General features: G+C 30.3%; 2 protein-coding genes across 3 annotated transcripts; one reads left to right on the plus strand and one right to left on the minus strand.

Annotated features, from left to right (window-relative positions):
- Window positions 1-2,943: 2,943 nt before the first annotated feature.
- Window positions 2,944-6,733, plus strand: LOC112802391 (UV-B-induced protein At3g17800, chloroplastic). 2 transcript variants are annotated; one of them, XM_025845584.3, is made up of 4 exons: window positions 2,944-3,180; window positions 3,308-3,448; window positions 4,372-4,670; window positions 5,634-6,733. In XM_025845584.3, the coding sequence occupies exons 2-4, from the start codon at window positions 3,314-3,316 to the stop codon at window positions 6,451-6,453; spliced, it is 1,254 nt and encodes a 417-aa protein (XP_025701369.1). In that variant the 5' UTR covers window positions 2,944-3,180; window positions 3,308-3,313; the 3' UTR covers window positions 6,454-6,733. The 2 variants fall into 2 exon arrangements, with proteins under 2 accessions (XP_025701369.1, XP_025701368.1); XM_025845583.3 differs by having other exon boundaries at window positions 2,969-3,212.
- A 742-nt stretch (window positions 6,734-7,475) lies between these two features.
- Window positions 7,476-10,843, minus strand: LOC112802392 (annexin D5). Its single transcript, XM_025845585.3, has 6 exons — window positions 10,380-10,843; window positions 9,453-9,598; window positions 9,102-9,317; window positions 8,687-8,902; window positions 8,402-8,491; window positions 7,476-7,908 (listed from the first exon to the last, which is right to left on the minus strand). The coding sequence occupies exons 1-6, from the start codon at window positions 10,453-10,455 to the stop codon at window positions 7,705-7,707; spliced, it is 948 nt and encodes a 315-aa protein (XP_025701370.1). The 5' UTR covers window positions 10,456-10,843; the 3' UTR covers window positions 7,476-7,704.
- Window positions 10,844-21,033: the final 10,190 nt, after the last annotated feature.

Consider the following 21,033-nt stretch of genomic DNA (forward strand, 5'->3'; position numbering starts at 1 on the left):
CGGCGGCCGCTAAATGCAGAGGAATCCGGTTAGAACTTCTTGAGTTAGAGACCACATCCACAAGCTTGGCCAACAGCTTAGGGGTCTTCACCTCCGGGAATTGCCAACGACAGTGGAACAACACTTCCAAATCTTCATCACTGCCTATGACGAACGAATCATACTTCACATCATCCCACAAAACCAAAATTGGAATTTTGTAGAATAACTTCTCCACTCGTTTCACGCCTTGCAGACCCAGTTTTCGAATTATATTATCCTTAAATTTGGTAAAACTCGTCGAAACTCTAATGAAAATACTAAGCAGATCCTTAGCCGTAAGCTTAATTCCGGAACGCATTTTTTTCTTAATCGACCCTCTATAATGTACCAAAACCAAAAAGCTCTCGTCACTAGCCATTGTGGGGCTCACTATAATGGAGAATTCACATTCCACAGCTATTTATACACATTTGCTCCCTTCTAAATTGAATTACCCTACCTCCATTTAAATATCTTGCTAAAACAATAGTAAATCTGCTTAACCTAATTTGATTTATGTATTTTGATCTTCAACAAGGTAAATCGAAATAGCCTAATTCGATTTACTTAGAATTAAACCACCCATGCATAATTCTGACTAACCTATTTCGATTTACTTGATGCATGTGTAAATCAAAATTGTCTAATTCGATTTATATGTGGCCTAGTAATTCTACTTAGCTTAATTCGATTTACTAGTAAAAATTGCAAATCGAATTACTCTAATTTGATTTATATAAATAAGGCCTTTGGGTGATCCACGTACCATTTCTTGTTTTGGGTGATATTGGTAATATTTGGCTCCCTTTGGTTTATTCAAGTATTTTACTCTAAAAAAATAATTTCTGAAAAGAAGAATGAGACGACCATTTATTATCCAACCATTATTATTAACCAATTTTATAATTTATATTCGACTATGTTATGTGTACATTAAAATCACCTACTAATATAAAATACATATGAAAATAAAAAATGCTATTTATACACTAAAATTAACTGCCAAAATCGAGTTAATACTCAAAATGACTCCCGAAATTTGACTACCGACTCAATTTGACCCTTTAATTTTCAATTGACTAAATGTATACCCTAAAATTTTAAGGCGTGGTTCAGATTGGCCCTTCCGTCCAACTCCGTTACCGAATGATGACGTTGCACCCAAACCTCACCACATGCCTCTCTTTCTTCCTCTTACCATAGCCATCACCACCTCCTTTCTACCAACACTCTCTCTTCCTCAACAAACAACAACATTCATAACCCAAATACTCTCTCTCCTGCAACAAACAATAACATTCACAATCTACCAATACCTACACATTTTTACCGCCATAGCTTTAAATAGCATAACACCTATACTCATCATTCCTTCATGATTGGAAGCAGGCAGCAAACTAATGAATGTGACATTGTTAGGGGCAACACCATGAACCACCATAACGGCACCCCAAAAAATAACATCTTTATGCACAATCATGTTAAAAATCTTGAATCCCATTTTCATGTAACCACACTTAGCATACATATTGAGCAATGCATTCTCAATATTACCATCAATCACAAGGTCACACCACCCATTGTCCCAAATTCGAAGCACCCTCAAAAGTACCTTTACCCATTGCACCCATTTTTGTGTTCCTATTAAGAGAGATCTAAAGTGTGGTGTTGTGTTTTTTTCTTTTTCTATTTCTATTTCTCTTCAATTTGTTAATGTTAATGATTGTTAATGTTGTTTGTTGGAGAGAGAGGACGTTGGTAGAGAGAAGATGGTGATGGTGAGAAAGAGAAGGATAAGATAATAGAAAAGTCCTTCGTAAGTGGCTGTAGAAATGTGTGGGTGTTGGTGGAATGTGAATGTTGTTTGTTGGGGAGAGGGAAGGTATTGGTAGAGGAGAGGTGGTGATGACGATGGTAAGAGGAAGAAGGAGAAGCATGTGGTGATGTTTGGGTGCCACGTCATCACTCCAGTGACGTTGTTAGACGGAAAAGTCAATTTGAGTCACGCCTTAAAATTTCAGGGTATAAATTGAGTCAATTAAAAATTGGAGGATCAAATTGAGTTAGTGGTCAAATTTCAGGGGTCATTTTAAATATTAACTCGCCAAAATCAGTCACTATGTTTAATTTTTTTAATATTTATTTTGTATTCTAATATATATTTTATACTAGTAACTGATTTTGGTATATACTTAGTATAATTGTATTGAAATACCAAATATATATTAAAAATAAATTAAATAAGACATGTATTTATATATAGAGCTTGTTTAGGTGTTATTAAATTATTAAAAAAGATATTTTTTATTGAAAAAATTTATTTTATTTTTTAGTGTGTTTGACAAAATTTTAATAATAAAAATAAAAATATCTTTTTTTAGCGACAAAATTTTAGTAACAAAAATAAAAAAAATATTTTTTAAAAACTATAATTTATATTTTTTTATAAATGGTCTTTTTTTCTTAAAAAAAATATTTTTAATATAATAAATAAACAAATTTTTTTTATTGTTGTACTTATGTCCAAATGTAATGGTTAGATAAAAAATATTTTTATAGAAAATATTTAAATATAAAATTATTTTTATTTTTTAAAAAATATTTTAAAAAAATACTTAAAAATATTTTATTTTTTTACAAAAATTTATCCAAACAAATCCATAAATATACGATAAATAATTTTGATAAGGTAAAAATTTAAATGTAATAAATAAATTGATATTTGACAATAATTAAATAATTTTACTAAATTTTTATCTAATAATTTTTGGTTATCAATTTACGTAAAATTGATTGTAGCTGAAATTTTATCTTTTTATAATTGATTTTAATTTTTATATAATTTTTTTATTTATCATTTAAAATTATTTAAACGCACGATTTTTGTGGTGTCTATTAAACTCACGATTAAACAAACGTGTTAAACTGTTAGGCATCAAAATTATTATTTTTTTTTCTATTAAAGTTAGGGGGGAAAAAATGGATTGGTAGGAAAAAGGAAAATTTACCCATTTTCTGTTTGTTTGTTTTTTTGGTGACTATTTTCTGTTTCTTTGTTGAACTGTAAGACTCCATCGTTTTATCTGGACTTCCCCTTCCCCCATCTCGCTCCTTAGGGTTTCGTCTTCTTCCATCTTCGCAACTCCTCATACGCATCACGTATGCATCACGCTCCATGCTTCAATTACAATGTTATCTCCATATTCTTTTTTTTTTTTTTCCAATTATTGTTTGCTTGTGTCTCCTATCTTCTTTCATCTAACGCTTCTATCTTGCTTTTGCTCAGCTCCAAATGGAAGCACCGGCGGCTGCGGCGGCGGCGGTGAACATCTTCCCATCATTGTCCGGTTCATATAAGCCGTCCATATTTATCAGAAGATCCAACGTACTGCCATTCCGTTCCAATTTTGGCTTTTTCAATAATAAGGTATGAAACTGCCGCTTCAACTTTTGTTCTCTCTTCTTTTATTTTTTTTATTGCAAACTTTTCTAATATTTTGTGCTTGATTTGCTGTGCTTGATGAGTTTGACAAATAAAAAACTTGAATTAATTTCTCACTGGTATTCTAGTTGCCTGTACAAGTTATATGAAAATGTGGTTGAATTTGATGTTCTTCGGTTGTTAGTAGCTGCTGCATTGTGATACGAGAAGAGAAAATACAAGTTGAATTCTAATTATTTGCTATTCGTATGTCTCGTTTTATTGTATTTGGGAATTATGGTGAAGCTGTAGAGAGCAAGTATGAGAAGCTTAGGGAAAAAGAGGGCAGCCCATGCCTTGCGCGTTAACGCAGGGTCTGGGGAAGGGCTGCGCCCAAAGAATGTAATGTATGCAACCTAACTAACCTGATAATTACATCAGTGGCTCATGCTGTTTCCACGGCTTGAACCCGTGACCTTGAGGTCACACATAGACAACTGCATCGTTGCTCCAAGGCTCCCTTTCATAATGCAGTACCAGATTCACAGTGACATGTAATATTTTCCATGTAATTATGATCGCTCTTACTCTTAACAAGAACTTGTTTCGATATATTTTTCCTTTGTTGAGATGATTTGAAGTCGGATATATTGTCACACTGTGTCATTTAGAGCTCTGCATATGGTCTGTTCAAGAGTGTTAATTTAGCTGACATTCAAATGAATTGGCATGCTTTAGCATGAGGTTTTGTCATGGGATGTCTCATCCTCTCCCGTCCATTTTTTAAGCCTATATAGTTTCCTTTTCTATTCAAATCTAATAATCATATTGTTCATTGAGCTTATAAATACATAGAATAAGGTTATTATAGTATGTGTATGTGAAGATTAGTGATGTATTACTTTCTCATGATTTTTGGCGTTTGGCAGCTATGCACTTCTGTACCTATTTCCAGACTAGGTCATCTGAGACTTGCTGAGGGAAGTAGAAAGGGTTTTGTAGTTAGAGCTTCATCATCGTCTGAACAGTCATCTGGGTCTAGTTCCAAGTTTGCTCCACTTCAGCTGGAATCTCCAATTGGGCAATTTCTCTCTGAGATTTTGGTAAGTCATCCACATCTTGTGCCTGCTGCAGTTGAGCAGCAGCTTGAGCAATTCCAAACAGACTGTGATGGTGATAAAAGAAAGGAGGAGCCTTCTGCTTCAGGCACTGATATAGTTTTGTACAGGTGTGCTGTATACTTGTCATTTGATGATATCTAACATTTCATATTTTATTACCACATTGGCATTGCTTTATTGCTAGTAGGAGTACCTTGTAGCACTTCATGCTCTTATTTCTTATAGATTGGATAATATGGATATCATTACGTAGATGATAGATATATTGAAAAGAGTTTAGTTTTGATGGATTGGGTGTGAAAGATCCTTACATAGTCGACAAATCATGTCCTTCCATTTGTGTGACCATTTAAGTAGTGAAAATTAACTATTATTGATGTGAGAAGGTATGGTTGGACAACATTGTGGCAAAGTTTGACTGTTAGTAAATCAAAATTACATTCTATTAGAAGAGGGTAACTTAGTTGGAGTTTTTTAAATGGTTGTTTTTAAAGTTTTGCATGTATCATGTAATTATTTCGAAATAGATGGGTATGTGCTACAAAGAAATTCTGCAGTCCATGCTTTTATAAATTGTGGAACATTAAAAGTATTTTGGTTGGAAGGGAGGGAGGGGTCTTTTCCCTTTCAAAACCAGGTTTCGCATGCAAAGTTTTTTTTTATCACCTCGTTTAATTCTGTATTTCATATCTATTCACTTACTTTCTAGTTACTGTTTGGCAGAGTCATGTAAGACATTGATAAATTCAGTGAGTTTAACTTGCTTCTAAAAGACTTAATATTTTAATTTATTTATGATGTATGTTTCCTACTAAGTTTTGGTTGAAACCAGCAAAAAACGTGTAATATAAAACTAGCATAGTTTTCATGAATGATTTCTACCTAATTAAACCGATTTGGCAACTAGAATGTAGAAAAAAAAAGGTTGTGGAGTATGAAGTTCTGATTGAGTTTTTTGTTGTTCATATCTTAAATTATTTGTATTCATGAATAAATGAGATGTGGTTTCCCCCGCTAAAATATGATGGATTTGAGTATAGACTTCTGATCTGGCATGCAAACTTTTCCAGGAGAATTGCTGAGGTCAAGGCTAATGAGAGGCGGAAAGCTCTAGAAGAGATATTGTATGCTTTGGTTGTTCAGAAGTTTATGGATGCCAATGTTTCTCTGGTACCCTCCATTACCCCTAATCCTTCTGGGCGAGTCGATTCATGGCCAGAAGAAGATGAGAAAATTGAGAAGCTTCATTCCTCTGAAGTCCATGAAATGATCCAAAACCATTTGTCTGTCATCCTGGGTAACCGTACCGGGGATTTGTCTTCTTTAGCTCAGATCAGCAAACTCAGGCTAGGACAAGTCTATGCAGCATCAGTCATGTATGGATACTTTCTTAAGCGGGTTGACCAACGGTTCCAGCTAGAGAAGACAATGAAAATTCTGCCTAACACAGCAGAAGAGAATAACAGTTACCCGACTTCCTTGGAAGATACGAGACACAAGGGTGGAGAGAACCTTTCTTCAGTTATGTCTCATCCTGAGGTCTCTTCCTTGCCTAGCAGTGGCATCAGTTCAGGGGGATCCAGCTATGCGACAAAGGCATCCAGATTGCGTAACTATGTGATGTCTTTCGATGGAGAGACACTACAGAGATATGCAACAATAAGATCCAAAGAGGCTGTCAGCATGGTTGAGAAGCACACACAGGCACTGTTTGGAAGACCTGAAATGGTTATAACACCTCAGGGGGCAATTGATTCTTCGAAGGATGTAAACATCAAAATTAGCTTTGGTGGTCTTAAGAGACTTGTTTTGGAAGCTGTTACTTTTGGTTCTTTTCTGTGGGATGTTGAGAGCTATGTGGACTCTAGGTACCATTTTGTTTTGAGCTAAGTTTTTCCCCACTTGTGATTTGCGACCACTACTTTAATCGATGCAATCAAATGTAATGCATATATTTATATATTTCAATTTCAATCAGTATCACTGATTGATGAATTGATCTGTAAATATGGATGGTTTGGTGGTTTCCTCTCTTTCTTTTCTGGTAAGTTTGGCTTAAGCCATGCTTACATTAAAGGACACTGATTATTTCTACAGGTTTTATAATTGTCATGTTATATATGTGGATATTGATTAATGAAATAATATGTGTAATTTAAATATTCCATAATATTACTCTTGACATCATATACTATGAAGTATAAACATATGTAATCAATCTTGTGATTTATGATTTAATCAAAATCGTTTTAAAAGAAGTTGGGATCCTAGTAGAAGTGTCAATAATCAAAACCTTTGTTTTGTACTTTTCAGTTCTTCAATCAGATCTAGTGTTGGTTTGAATATTCCATGTGCCTAATTTGTTGTTTTGATTGTAGAATGTCGGAATAAAGGATCTCCATTTGGAGTTCTTTAGGTTGGACTACTGTTTTTGTGACATTGGTGGAGTTTGCAACCTCATTAGGGTATTCTTTTTATATTCAATAGCAAGTCAAGGCCTGGACAGGTGGACTACTGGCTTGTTTAATCTTCCATATGAGTTCAAGACTTAGAATGGTTAAATCCTTCCATAAGCTATAATTCATTTGCGAGAGATGAATGTTACTAAACAATATTTAAACCCTAAATTCTAAACACAATAATTTTCACGACAGAAAAATTTTGAACCCTCGTTCTTGTGAAATATTTCCGAATCTTACCTATCTATGCAAACCATCTTTGGCTTCTTCAAGTTTTGATAGATTGTGTTTTCGTCTCAGATATTCAAATTAGTGAATATAATGACGGTCATGAATGGGGCTATAAGGTATTAATAATGTTACAATTAATATCTTCATGTCTAGCCTATTGTTCTATTGATCAGGTTTAATCATGTATCAACCAAGAAGCTAAATAGCATCATGCAAAGTTGGTTATGGTCAATATGAAAAGCAACATTAGTTACACATAATGCACAAAAGCCCTTCATATGTTTACAAACACAAATCCTTCACTCAAACTGGATCATGATGTACATAATCCTTACAAAGCACTACACATTGCCTAACTGAATCATTGTTCTTTAAACATAAAATAAAATACAAGGTTGTAGCTTCTTATTAATTCAACATCATAGGGGCATCGAACATGTTGAATTGTTAACTACACATTTGGACCCAAAAGTTGGAGAAGAAAATCCCTGTAGTGACCAGATGTCTCAGAATGAACTGCATCGTTCAGTGTCTTCCTGTATTTCTTCAAATATTCAGCTTTGATATACTGCATGTCAATCTCAGTCCTCGTTACAATGACCCTTATAAGCGTGGCATCATTCGTCCCCAAACCTTTCATCGCCTTATGTAACACCTGTATGGCGATGAAACTACATTTCATTAAGACATTCTTCAAATGTTCCTTCATACTTGCAAATGCAGAACCTCCTACAAATCATTATGAGATATTGGCATTTCCGCCACATTCAAATGATTGGAGATGGACTACTGGCAATTATGCCACCACCGATGAAGATTTGAACAGAAATCCGAAGGAATTAACTAACAACAAGCTTACTCTTGTATATATTTTAGAGAAAAGATGCTACCATTCCCTTGCACATCAGAAAGTGCAGATCATGATTCACAAAATTTGCAGATGTTTACCTTAATTCCTAACGTTGGACATTTTACATTTTGTGCATTTCTCCTGCTTATGTATGTACACAAATAACACCACAGACAAGACACGACAGATGCACACGCGTGCACACATTTTGAATGATCAAGCTGTCATTTTCCTCTCGTGATTTACCTTTCAATGGAATAATCGCAATGTTAACTGTGGTCGAAGTTTAAAGGAATACCTTTGCAAAATACTTTCCAGGATGCTCAGCACATTGGACTATTGTCAAAAGAGCATAAGCAAAATGCCCTGATGTTTCATTCTTTACTGCCTATAATAAAACCACAGCGGCGGGAAAAAGTTACAAAAGAAATAATACATTGAGGAATTAGGATGAGTTTAGTATGGGAGCAAATATGAAGGCCAAAATTTCAATGATTGGAATTACATGTAATGTAATTTTACTCGTAAATTTAATCTATGAAAGTTTCTCCCCCATATTTCACTGACCATAATTGTAACAAACCTTCTCGAGTGAGTGACCATAAATATCGTGGTAATAAGAGCTGATAGCAGCCAAATGTGCTGCACTCCGTTCACTGAAAATGCGAATAAAAGCCTTCTCGTCGGTGCCAAGTTTCTTTTCCCCTGCCTTGTAGAGAAACTTGGCATCTTGCTGAGCTATTTCTCTATTAACCTCATAGCCTTCATGTCGAGGTGTAGTTAAAAATGCGAGCAAGATCTGGAGCAAGTTTTTCAGATGTGATTAAACAACCAAATATTATGGGAAAACAATCACAAAACATGTAATAAGTATACCTCGATGTTGTGCAAAGTGACACATAATTGAACATTGATTTGAATTGATGAACAAAGATAATTCATATATGACTATAATTCATTAAGGCTCAGGTTGCACAAAGACAAAGATAATCAATCACCTTTTTATGGTCACCGAAGGTGGTTGCTTCAATATCATGCTCCATATAGGTACCAAATTTGGAATGATAGATCTGTCTTAAATGTTGCAGCTGGGACGGAGTGCGTGAACATATTACTTCGGTAGCACCTTGGATGTTTGCATCCACAGTTAGACACTTCCTAACGATTGTTGCATCGCGTCCTGCAGGATCATGCATCCAAAGCAGAACTGCAGTCTGCAAACACAGAAAAAAATATGAGACAAGACACTATTAGCAAAAATTATCTACTACTCTAAAATACTAAGATACATATAATTTGGTCAATTTAGGTGGTACTAAATGACTTAAATGAAGTGATTCAGTGAACACCTCTAACTTTCCACGAAGTTCCTTCTCGAGGCGTTTAGAAAGTTCCTCGGAATATATTGTTCGGTATTCTTGTTGGATGTAGGCTCGCTGTGTCGCATCTCTATGAGCAAGGATATTGATAACGGCACTAGTGTCACACCCAAATCCTATCAAAGCACAGAATTAAAAAAAAAAAGAAACAAAAGAAGTGTTTATGGAAGCAAGTCTAGAGGAATAACACTTGACTCTGTATAACTGTCTCCACAAAAGAAGAATCAGTTGGGTAAAATCCTATATAGCAATTACAGATCAAACTATACGTGCAATAACTTTTTTCTCCCCTTCTATTTTTATGCAAAAATATCCATTTTTTTCCTTCTATTTTTCAATTAAAAAGATATGGAAAGGAAAGCACACTAGAAAACAAAACATATAAAAAAAAGCAGGTCAATATAGCAGTCAACATCTTTAGACAAAACTCAAAAGTCACAAAACAAGTAAACAATGTAGGAATTTAGGGCTTTTCTCATGACTGGAATCAAAGACTTCTTCTGTAGTGCAAAAGCAAGTAAAACAGGAAAGGAAAACAAAAAGGTTATAATTCATAAAAATTCAAACCATATAGATTCGGAACAGCATCCCCAAAGAAATTGATACATAAGCAATTTTACTATGCTTTCAAGTATGATTATTTTCAACCGAGTGAAAATAAAAAAGAAGAAAAGAAAAAGAAAAATTTCAGCAGCTCATTCTGTTTCATCAGTAAGCAATTAAACACACCCAATTCAAGAATATCAAACGATAAGGAGCAGTTTGAGACAAGAAACAACCATGTACTTTTTTTAGAGCATGATTATAACTTCATAACCAAATCATATACACAAACATCAAAACTAACAGTTTCAGAGAGAGAGAGAGAGAGAGAGAGAGAGAGAGAGAGATGGTTACCCTTGAAAGCACGGTAAAGTTGCATGGCGTCATCTCTTGGGGAAGGAGGAATTGGGGGTACAATCAAAGTAGACATGTTCTTCTTCTTCTTCTATGGAAAGTGAATACACCACACAAGAATAAGAAAAAATAGTTCTTTTTAGAGAAGAGGACGAAGGCAAAGGAATTAGGTAGGAAAAACTCTCTTTGATTAGATAAGTTTATTTATGTTGCAACGGTTTGTTCTTGTGTCATAAGAAATGAGAAAGTAAGAAACAATTCAAATTTATACAATTTTAAATATTCCGTTGTTGTCAAGTTACCGTCAAGGTGTTGATTTAATATTTCCTTTTTCCATGCATTTTGAAATTTGAATACTTAATATCAGTTTTTGCCAATAAGCGAGGTCAATAATTAACACAGCAGGATTCTTCATGAACCATGTATCTTTGGTAATAATCGATGAAGTAGGATATTTTGTTGAGATGTTATATTTGTGTGTCATATAAATTTTAAATATGATGTTTATTGATATTTGTTTGACATACGTATTTATCATTTCAAATCGTATTTTAATAAAAATAAAAAAAATTTTGACACTTTAAATATTATTACGTATCAGTGTTTTTAATTTTATTCTTAATATATATTCTTTAAATAAATTTAAAAATAATATATATTATTATTTATTAAAATAAAAAATATTTTAAATATTTTAATAATTAAAAAATATTAAAAATAATTAAATTTTTTTTATATTTTAATATTAAAATATTATTATAATTTATTTAAAAATTACTTTAAATTTATATATAAATTTTTGTATCAAAATTTTAAAATTCGTATATCTATATATTGTATTTCGTGTCCATATTAATGTACGGACATCTTAGATAATAATTAACACGAGCAAGTCTTGTATTTTTTGTGGGGTATTACTCATTTACTTCTTCATACTCACGCGTTTTTAGTACTGTTTTTTATCCGATAAAAAACTATATTCAGACAAAAGTAAAACATAAAAAAAGGGAAAAAACTGAACTAAATGTTACTATAATAAAATTATGGGCCAAGCTACAAAATATCTGTTGTTAGCAATATCCACATAAAAAAATAGTTATCAAATCAAGTATTATATATTTATATATATATTATTTTTTATTTTTAATATATATTATATATTTTTATTTTTATTTTATATTAATAATTAATTTAATAACTAATTTTTTATATTAAGCTAACTTGATTGTTTTGTTATCAGGTTCATTTTTTTATATGCACTCTGTGTTGTATTTTATTATGGAAATGAGGTATGTTAGACTTTATTATAATAATTATTTTTTTTACAGACCGTCTGATTTGTTTATTAGTGAAAGTTAATATACAAATTAGATTGTCTAATTTCAGTATTATTTAAAAAGTTTTTTATTTCGCACAAGAATAAATTAATTGGACCGTACGGATAATAAACATCTCAGGTCCTCATCCAAAAAATTTGAACTAATTTTAAAGCTCACCAAGGATCGAATTCTTGATCTTTCACACCTGAAATTCTAATATTATATCATAATACCACTCATCCCAAAAGCTTCAACTGATGAGAAATGGTAACATTAATAATTATATCTCTAATACTTCTTAAATCTTTATTGTACACATTGTACAAACATTCCATTGGCTCCCTATACTTTCTCTATATATATACACAGCTTGCACCTAAATTGCCAAATCTCTCTTTTTCTTCTTCCCTCAGTTCCTCCAGAATTTTTTGTGCTTCAAAAAATTACGGTGATGTTCATATTAATGTGAGAAAAAAAATAGATGATGAAGTTGTATTAAAAGTATATTATTATGGTCAGATTTTGTTATAAATATTTAATGGAGTAAAATTTGTACTTTAAAAAATTACGGTGAAATTCATATTAATGTGAGAAAAAAATAGATAATAGAGTTGTATTAAAAGTATATTATTATAGTCAGATTTTATTACAAACATCTGAAGGAGTGAAATTTGTATGTGAGAATTCGTTAGATATTGTTATTCCATTCACAATTTCATTTAAAGAACTAAAAGGTGTGATTTGTGAAAAGATAGCTTCTGAAATGTTAAGGAGAGTATCATATATTTTATACAAGTATCTTATACTGGTATTTGATGGATTCGTTCGATTTCAAACTAAATATGTAACTGATGAAACGAGCATGTAAAAGATGTTTTCAATTTATATTGAAAGTCGCTCTCAAATGTCGTTCATTGAGTTGTATATTGAATTCGAACAATCAGAAGCCGACCAAAATATTGAACGGAAAGATTACAACAGTAACAATGAGGAAGAGTTTGAAAGCAATTACGAGATCGTTTGTCCATATGGAGACAAAGATCAAGCTGACGGCACTATAGAGGCAGATATGGTAGAAGTGACAAATACACTAGCAAACCAACATCCATTTGAGGAGTCATCTTTCATGCGCACTTTAAATTTGGAATCCATACATGCACCAAAATTTCATGAATATATGAATGCAGGTACGTATTTTAGATATTTGTTCGAGAGATTAAAATTGTTATAATTTATATTGTCGAGCGATTAATTAGTTACGTGACATGTGAAAATATAATTAATTAGCATTTGTTTATAACTTTATTTGGTTATACTTAAGATAATAATCCTTTTTATTTATTTATTTATTTATTTAGTTAAAATTTAATTCATATTTATTTATGTATTTATGTTTTTATTTTGTTAAAATTGAGATAATTAGTTGATGTGAAGATTTATTTATAATAATATTAATTTAGTGAATATTAATTTTTGATATGAATATTTATTATATTAATATTAATCACTTGATGTGAATATTTTTTATGTAAATATTTATTATATTTATTTATTTGGTTAAATTTAATTAGTATTTATGTAGGTATTCTTGATTTTTTATATTAATATTAATTATTTGATATAAAAGATAAAATTAGTTATTGTAGAAATACAGTCGAAATTCAATAACACTATTAATTATCTCAAAGCATGATTAGCAAAATAAAAATTAATAAAAAAATATTTAAAGGTTGAAAAGTATCGTACGAAGAATTTTATGTGACATATTTATTGCTGAAATGTCACTCAACCATTGAATTAGAATAAATAGTCTCTTTACCAAAATTTTCAATTGGGATTAATAGCTCCTCACAAAAGCAACATCCTATCTTGTTCACACTCTTATTCTCTATTGGCAAAAACAGAAAAAGCAAAAATAATATCTTCATCTCGTCTCTCTATTTGTTCTATTCTATTCTTTATAATACATGTATATGATAAGAATAAAATTAAGATCATTTTTCATGTATTTTGGTTTTAGTTTTAGGTACCATTACTATCTATTTAGAAGTGTCAAAATTTTTAGAAGTACAATACCCCGCAGGAACTACTGTAAATAAAAATCCTAAGGCAAAAATTTTTTTTTCGTAAAAATAGAAATGGAGAGTGAATTTTTTTTAAGACAGATGCGAGATTGAGCAAGAATTTTCATTTCGGCTCCGATAATTTTTTAAATTCTTGAATTTATTTAAATATTTTTAATTTATTTTTAACATAGAAAATTTTTAGAAATTTCACCTATTGAAAATTTTAACTCTATCTTATTAAATGTCTTTCTTTCTTTTCCAATTACTCTACTTAATTATTGGGTCGTTCTTAATAGGTGATTTTGTTATGGATTATGATTTTATTTTATGGATTATGATTGGTTATGTTATATTTTTAAATTTATAATTTTAAATAAGATATTTTGTATATTTGTAATAATATTTTGTAATTTATTTTTTATTTTTTTATTTTAATTTTCATATAAATATTAAATATAGAGAGCCGAAGAATAAAGCCAAGGAAAAATATGAGAAGAGTCCTGCTAGGGAGCTAATGACTTATTTATACAATGTGTACAATGGGGTATATGAGTTACAAAATGAACACCACCCATAATATTCAGAATAACCATCCGGGTACTAGGGATAATAAACATCTCATGTTATAAAATCACCCATCCCAAAAGATTAAGCTGATTACCCTTGACCTTTCGGATCTAAAGCTCTAATACCATATCATGATACCACTCATCACAGAGGCTTACGTTGATGAAAAATGTAACACTAATGGTTATATCTCTAATACTTTCTAAACCTTCATTGTACGCAATGTACAAATATTCGATTGGCTCCCCATACCTTTCCGTATGAGAAATGCGGAGAACGAAAATAGAGACAATTACCCTCCCATAGCAAAGATTAAAACGAGGGAGAGAATCAATTCTAAAGACGAAAACGAAAAATAAAGAGACATCTCTCACTCCGCCCCGCTTTGCCCCATTGAGATTCCTGTATCCATTCGTCCGTACATATATTATTCATTATCGATATCGTTAATATTAGGGTTAAGTTCGATTTTAGTCCCCAACGTAGAGGTTAAAAATCAGAATCGTCCCTAATTTTTTTTTTACTACGAAATGGTCCCCAAAGTTTCAGTTTGTTTTAAAATCGTCCCTCGAATGAAAATACCCTTCTTCCTTCACCCCAAAATCAACCACCACTACCACCACCACCACCACCACCACCAGAACAGAAGCCTACGCCCAACCAGAACCACCACCACTACCACCACCAGTATCATCATGGTCATCATTATCTTCATCAGAATTTTTTCCAAAATCAACCAAAATCAATCAGAAGTCCAAGTTGAACAAGAACCCACCACCACCACCATTATCATCATGGCCTCATCATCATCATCATCATCATCATCATCATCATCATCATCATCATCAGAAAATTCAAACAACATGCACTTTGAACAATAATCAACAAATTCAGCAACAACAATATTCCAAATTCAAATTTCAGCAACAACAATATTTCACAACAAATTTCACAAAAAATCCAAAATTTCACAAAAAATCCAATTCACAGAAGAAGAAGCTGGCGGTGGTGCAGTGGTGCGGTGCGACAGGACGGCAGGGCGGCAAAAGGCGGCGAAGAAGAAGAAGAAGCTGGTGGTTGTGCGGTGCGGTGCGGTAGGCGGCAGGGCGGCAGAACGGTGGTGCGGCGATATGGCGGTCCCCTTTCTCTCTCTCCCCACCCCCTGTTTTTGTATCCCTTTCTTTCTTTTTTTTTAATTATTTTATATTTATTTTATTCTATACTTTTTTTATTGAGAGATAATTTTGTTATAAAAAAATAAAATTGGTAAAAAAAGACGATTTTAAAATAGACTGAAATTTTGGGACCATTTCGTAGTAAAAAAAAGTTGGAGACGATTTCGATTTTTGATCTCTACGTTGGGACCAAAATCGAACTTAACCCTTACCATTACTATTTACGTGAATGTATATTGTATACTGTATTTAAATTTTTTTTTGGAATTGTATTTTTTTTAACATTTACATTAAAATATAAAGCTTTTTTAATTCATGCGTAACCAACATCATGAAGAGTCTTATGTTCATGACTTTGATTTTCTCTATCCGCTAAACAAAATAGTCTAATAATATTATTAATCCACAACAGAATTTATCCAAATTATCATTATATATGCTGGTTAAGATTAACAAAGTATATTATTATTGTTCTAATTATTCATTATAAAAAATTATTTTTACTTTTTTTTTTTTACTTTCATCAATAAAAAAGAGAATAAAGAAGAAGAGAAATGATGTTGCTTTCATTTATAATGGATTATTTGTCCCAATTAAAATTTTTAGTGAGACCTATTTATCTCAATACAAGGATAGTGTGATATGTTAATATTTAACGTGTTATGTAAAATTTTGTCATTAGAAAATTATAATAAACTTAATAAAATAATTTAACTGTCTAACAAAAATAATAATTAGAGGTCAAATTATTATTTTTTTAATTATAAAAAATAAATTATCCTTTTGTAAAATGGACAATGACCAGAATGAAATTTTACTCTTTTACCAAATAATTCAAGTCTATCTCAGAAAAGTCTTCCTAGTCCCTACCCATGTTAGGCTACTTTGCAGTAATGGCAGAATCTCTTTGGTTGTTAAGCTATCTATCACAAGCGGCCCGTTTATAAATAGAACGCGTCTATCATCAACAAGTGGTAGTCCTAATAATAAGTGGGTAAACTTCATTACGAGTTTTTTTTAATAATAAAAAGGAAATGTTTTCGAAATGTTTGAAATATTATACTTATAGGTAGCGTTTGTTTTCAGGTACTGAGACAGAGACTGAGAGACTGAGATTCAGTATTGTGTTTGTTAGTTCAGAGACTGATACTAAAATTTCTGTCTCTGTCTCCAAAATTTCAATATTTCAATAACTCCAAAAAGTAGGAACACAGAGAACTGAAATTTTTAGAGATGGAGACTGAAACTTTAATAACATTTTATACCTTAAATACTTTCATTTCAATTAATTAATTCCAATTTTATCCTTTGTGCAAATTAAATTAGAGTTTCATTCTTATTTCAATTCATGTCTCCTATTTTGCACGAAACAGAATACTGAGATTTGTTTCAATCCCTGTCTCTCAGTCTTTGTCTCTCAGTCTCAGTCTTTCTGTCTCTGTCTCTCCACCAAACACTACCATAGTGTTTAGTCTTTATAAAGTAATTTTTTTAGCTTAAGTAAGCTTTTGGTCCGCATAAAGTTTTTAGTTAGTTGGCTGATTAGTCTGAGGTTAAAATTATTTGTGTATTTAGATTTTATCAACTCACGGTTAAACTCTAAAAATTACACGATCCATAACTATAAAAACATAAACACTGATATAGATATGGCACGATATAAAATATGTAGACATAAGAATTTTAATTTTTTATAAATACAAAAATATAATATGTATCTAAAATATAATTTATTGTTTAGATAAATGATAATAAAATTTTATTAATATTAAAATATAAATTAAATTTTTAATAGTTATGATTAATTTTAATAGTTTAAAGTAAGGTTTTATTTTAACGAAGGGCAATTTACGTATATAAATTGAATAGACAAATTGTTTACCTAAATACAACAATACAGATTTCATTACTTATGTGTCTTGAAATAAGTTTATGTAATTTGTGGAACCATCTTACGTTTTACAAATTGTATATAAACCGTGGAAGCCTCGCACTGTATATGCGAAGAAATCAAACTATAAGAAAACTGTAGTTCCCTGTCACGGTTATGAAAAAGGAAGTTTGAGCATAAACCGTGTCAGCCTCCTACGGTTTATGAAGAGATCGCATTAAATAAAAACTTTTGGACCCTACAACGGTTTATGAATAAGAGACAAACACACATCAACCGTGATTTATATATGTTTCTTAGTTATAATATCTTAAATGTAAAAAATATAGGATTACATGTTTGTTGGCGATATCTTTAGGAATGTAAAATGAAAGTAAATAAGAGAGGAGAGCTATTAGCACTCTTATTATAGTGATTTGTTTGGAGATTATTATTATTATTATTATTATTATTATTATTATTATTATTATTATTATTATTATTATTCCCAGACAGTGATGCTCAAAACTTTTGGCGTACTCTGCAATTGATCTCGACTCTAAATGTTTTGTCTCAAGGATTACTTGACACGAAAACACCACAAGCATGTGACTAAAGAAACAATTCTTTGAGCTTTTAATCATGTCTGACCTCCCTAATCATTGATCTCAGAGCCTTGGACTTTACTTTTATTTTTCTTTTGCTGTTTCTTTTACTTCAAGGATTAACCTTTCATTAATTTCAGGAAAATCATAATAATTCTCTAAATTCCTATTTCTTGTACGTCAACATTTTTTTATTCAAATTTAAATACGCACTGTTCATATCATACATTCAGAATCACAGATATATCATGTACTCCTCATCATACTTGCAATATTAATATAATTAACTATAATATAAAAAAATAATATAAACATACAATTTGAGCATATATATTTTTTTATTCATAATTAAAATTTCACATTTTTTATTTCTTATCTTTGTTTTATATTAATAATAATAATCTCCAAACAAATCACTATAATAAAAGTGCTAATAGCTCCATTCTCTTATTTACTTTCATTTTACATTCTTAAAGATACCGCCAACAAACATGTAATCCTATATTTTTTTACATTTAAGATATTATGACTAAAGAACATATATAACATGCACAAAACTTTGACACAAATCTATCACGGTTGATGTGTGCTTGTCTCTTGTTCATAAACCGTTGTAGGGTCCAAAGATTTTTGTTTAATGCGATCTCTTCATAAATTGTAGAAGGCTGGCACGGTTTATGTTCAAACTCCCTTCTTCATAATCCGTGGCAGAAAACCACAGTTTTCCTATAATTTGATTCCTTTCTAAACCGTGGGAGGTTTCCACGGTTTATATACAATTTGTAAAACGTGGGAGTGTTCCACTGATTACATAAACTTGTTTCAGGACACATAAGTAATAAATCTGTATGGTTGTATTTGGGTAAATAATTCGTTCATTCAATTTATATACGTAAATTGCCCTTTAACGAATAAAGTATCGTTTTTGTCCCCAAAGTTTTAAAGTTGTTTCTAACGTTTAAATCGTCCTATTTAAGTCTTTACGTTTCAAAATTGACTCAATGTTATCCTGCCGTTAGGAATCTGTTAACGGAATTGACAGCGGGACAAAATTGAGACGATTTTAAAACGTTAGAAACTTAAATAGGACGAAAACGTTGGGGACAAAAACGATATATAAAAATAAATTTTAATTTTATCCTTTAATAATATCAATTTTTTATAGTACATAGTTATTCAATTTTTTTAATCACATCTAAGTAAATTATACTTAATCACATTGCTTTTGTTCTAAATAAATTTATTTTTTATAATTTTACTCTTAAAAATTTTTACTCATCATAAAATATTTGTAAAATGAATAGTATATAAACTTTGAGGAAAAAAATGATACATATACAATAAAGTAATGTGATTCTAGTCATTCTACAAACATTTCATGATGAGTAAAAATCTTTAAGAGTAAAATTATAAAAATATAAATTTATTTAGAATCAAAATAATGTGATTAAGTGTAATTTACTTAGATGTGATTAAAAATAATTGAATAACTATATACCGTAAAAAATTGATATTATTGAAGAATAAAATTAAAATTTATTTCTATGTGTCTCCAACATTTTTATCGTATTTAAGTCCATAATGTTTTAAAATCGTTTCAATTTTGTCCCGCCGTCAATTCCATTAACATTTCTAACAACAGGACAACGTTGAGTCAATTTTAAAACGTTAAAGACTTAAATAAGACAATTTAAATGTTAGGGACAACTTTGAGACTTGCTCTAAATATTAGAGATAAAAATGATACTTTATTCTATTTTAATAAATAATAATATATGTCAATGAGTTATAACTCAAATGACATAATCTCTCCGTATTCATTTAAGAGGTAGCAGATTCGAGTCTTATCTTTAGTAAAAATAAATAAATAAATAAATAAATAAATAATAATATATATATTATTTATAAATCTATTTAAAAAATATAAATCGAGAATAAGATTGAACTATATTGGTGCTACATAAGTCCACAGTACAGTGATACACTGATGCTCCGATACCAAGTCCCGCGGACCCCTTTTTTTCTCTAAACATTATAAATACTGTGTTTTAATAGAGCAAAGTATTATTTCGCTCTTTAACATTTAGGATGAATTTTATTTTGATTTTTAACATTTTAATCGTCATATATTTTTATTCTAAAATATTTAAAATAACATCAATATTATCCCAATTTTCATTATCAGATTCCTCATTAATATTAATAAAATTAATGTATTATTATTAATAATATTTTTGTTAAAATTATATAAATTTATTTAACTTCTTTTTTTTATCTTCACCTCTCAATAAACCTAAATTCTATTTTTTTATTTTTTATTTCATCTTCTTTTTACACTATTAATTCTCCTAGAGAAATTTAAAAAAAAAGAAGAAGAGAATAAAAGAATAGAATTTGAACTTGTTAAAAAGGTGAAGATAAAAAAAAAATTGAACAAATATAATTTTAACAAAAACATTATTAACAATACATCAATTTTATTAAGTATTAGTAAAAAATTTAACAATAAAATAATATTAATATTATTTAAAATATTTTAAAATAAAAATAAAATAATTAAAATATTAAAAACTAAAATAAATTTTATCACAAACATTAAAAATTAAAACAGTACTTTATTTTTATTTTTTTTTAATATGGTGCACATTATAATACAGATGTTGTTTTACACAGCATTCAAGAGATGAAACTCATCAATATGGTTAGAACTTAGGACCATGAAAAAATTCCAAGATGAAGAGAGCTCGTGGGAGTATATATAGTGAGGGGACCACATCAAAATTATTGGGTATTTCATTGTTGAGTCTATATATTTGAGGGGTTGTATTATAAGTTTATAACTTATATTAATCCTGAAATTTGCATAACTCGTTGTTTTTAGGGGTGCATCTCATTTCATAGATAACATACACCAAAATTAATTATTAATATAAAATATATAAAATATAAATATATTAAAAATAAATTAAAAAATATATATTTATATATAAATATATTAATAATTAATTTTAATATATAAATAATATTTTTATAAGTGTTTATTGTAGCTTAT

Source organism: Arachis hypogaea, chromosome 5 (genome assembly GCF_003086295.3).
Source record: "Arachis hypogaea cultivar Tifrunner chromosome 5, arahy.Tifrunner.gnm2.J5K5, whole genome shotgun sequence".
In the NCBI taxonomy this organism is placed as follows: domain Eukaryota; kingdom Viridiplantae; phylum Streptophyta; class Magnoliopsida; order Fabales; family Fabaceae; genus Arachis; species Arachis hypogaea.

Excerpts from the sequence above, each read along its gene's own strand:
- LOC112802391 (XM_025845583.3), top strand. The coding sequence starts at position 3,183 with ATGCATCACGCTCCATGCTTCAATTACAAT. Across the intron at positions 3,213-3,307 it reads CTCCATGCTTCAATTACAAT|CTCCAAATGGAAGCACCGGC; the intron begins GTTATCTCCATA and ends GCTTTTGCTCAG. Across the intron at positions 4,671-5,633 it reads ACTGATATAGTTTTGTACAG|GAGAATTGCTGAGGTCAAGG; the intron begins GTGTGCTGTATA and ends AAACTTTTCCAG.
- LOC112802392 (XM_025845585.3), bottom strand. The coding sequence starts at position 10,455 with ATGTCTACTTTGATTGTACCCCCAATTCCTCCTTCCCCAAGAGATGAC. Across the intron at positions 9,318-9,452 it reads AACTTCGTGGAAAGTTAGAG|ACTGCAGTTCTGCTTTGGAT; the intron begins GTGTTCACTGAA and ends CTGTGTTTGCAG. Across the intron at positions 8,492-8,686 it reads ATGGTCACTCACTCGAGAAG|GCAGTAAAGAATGAAACATC; the intron begins GTTTGTTACAAT and ends GTTTTATTATAG.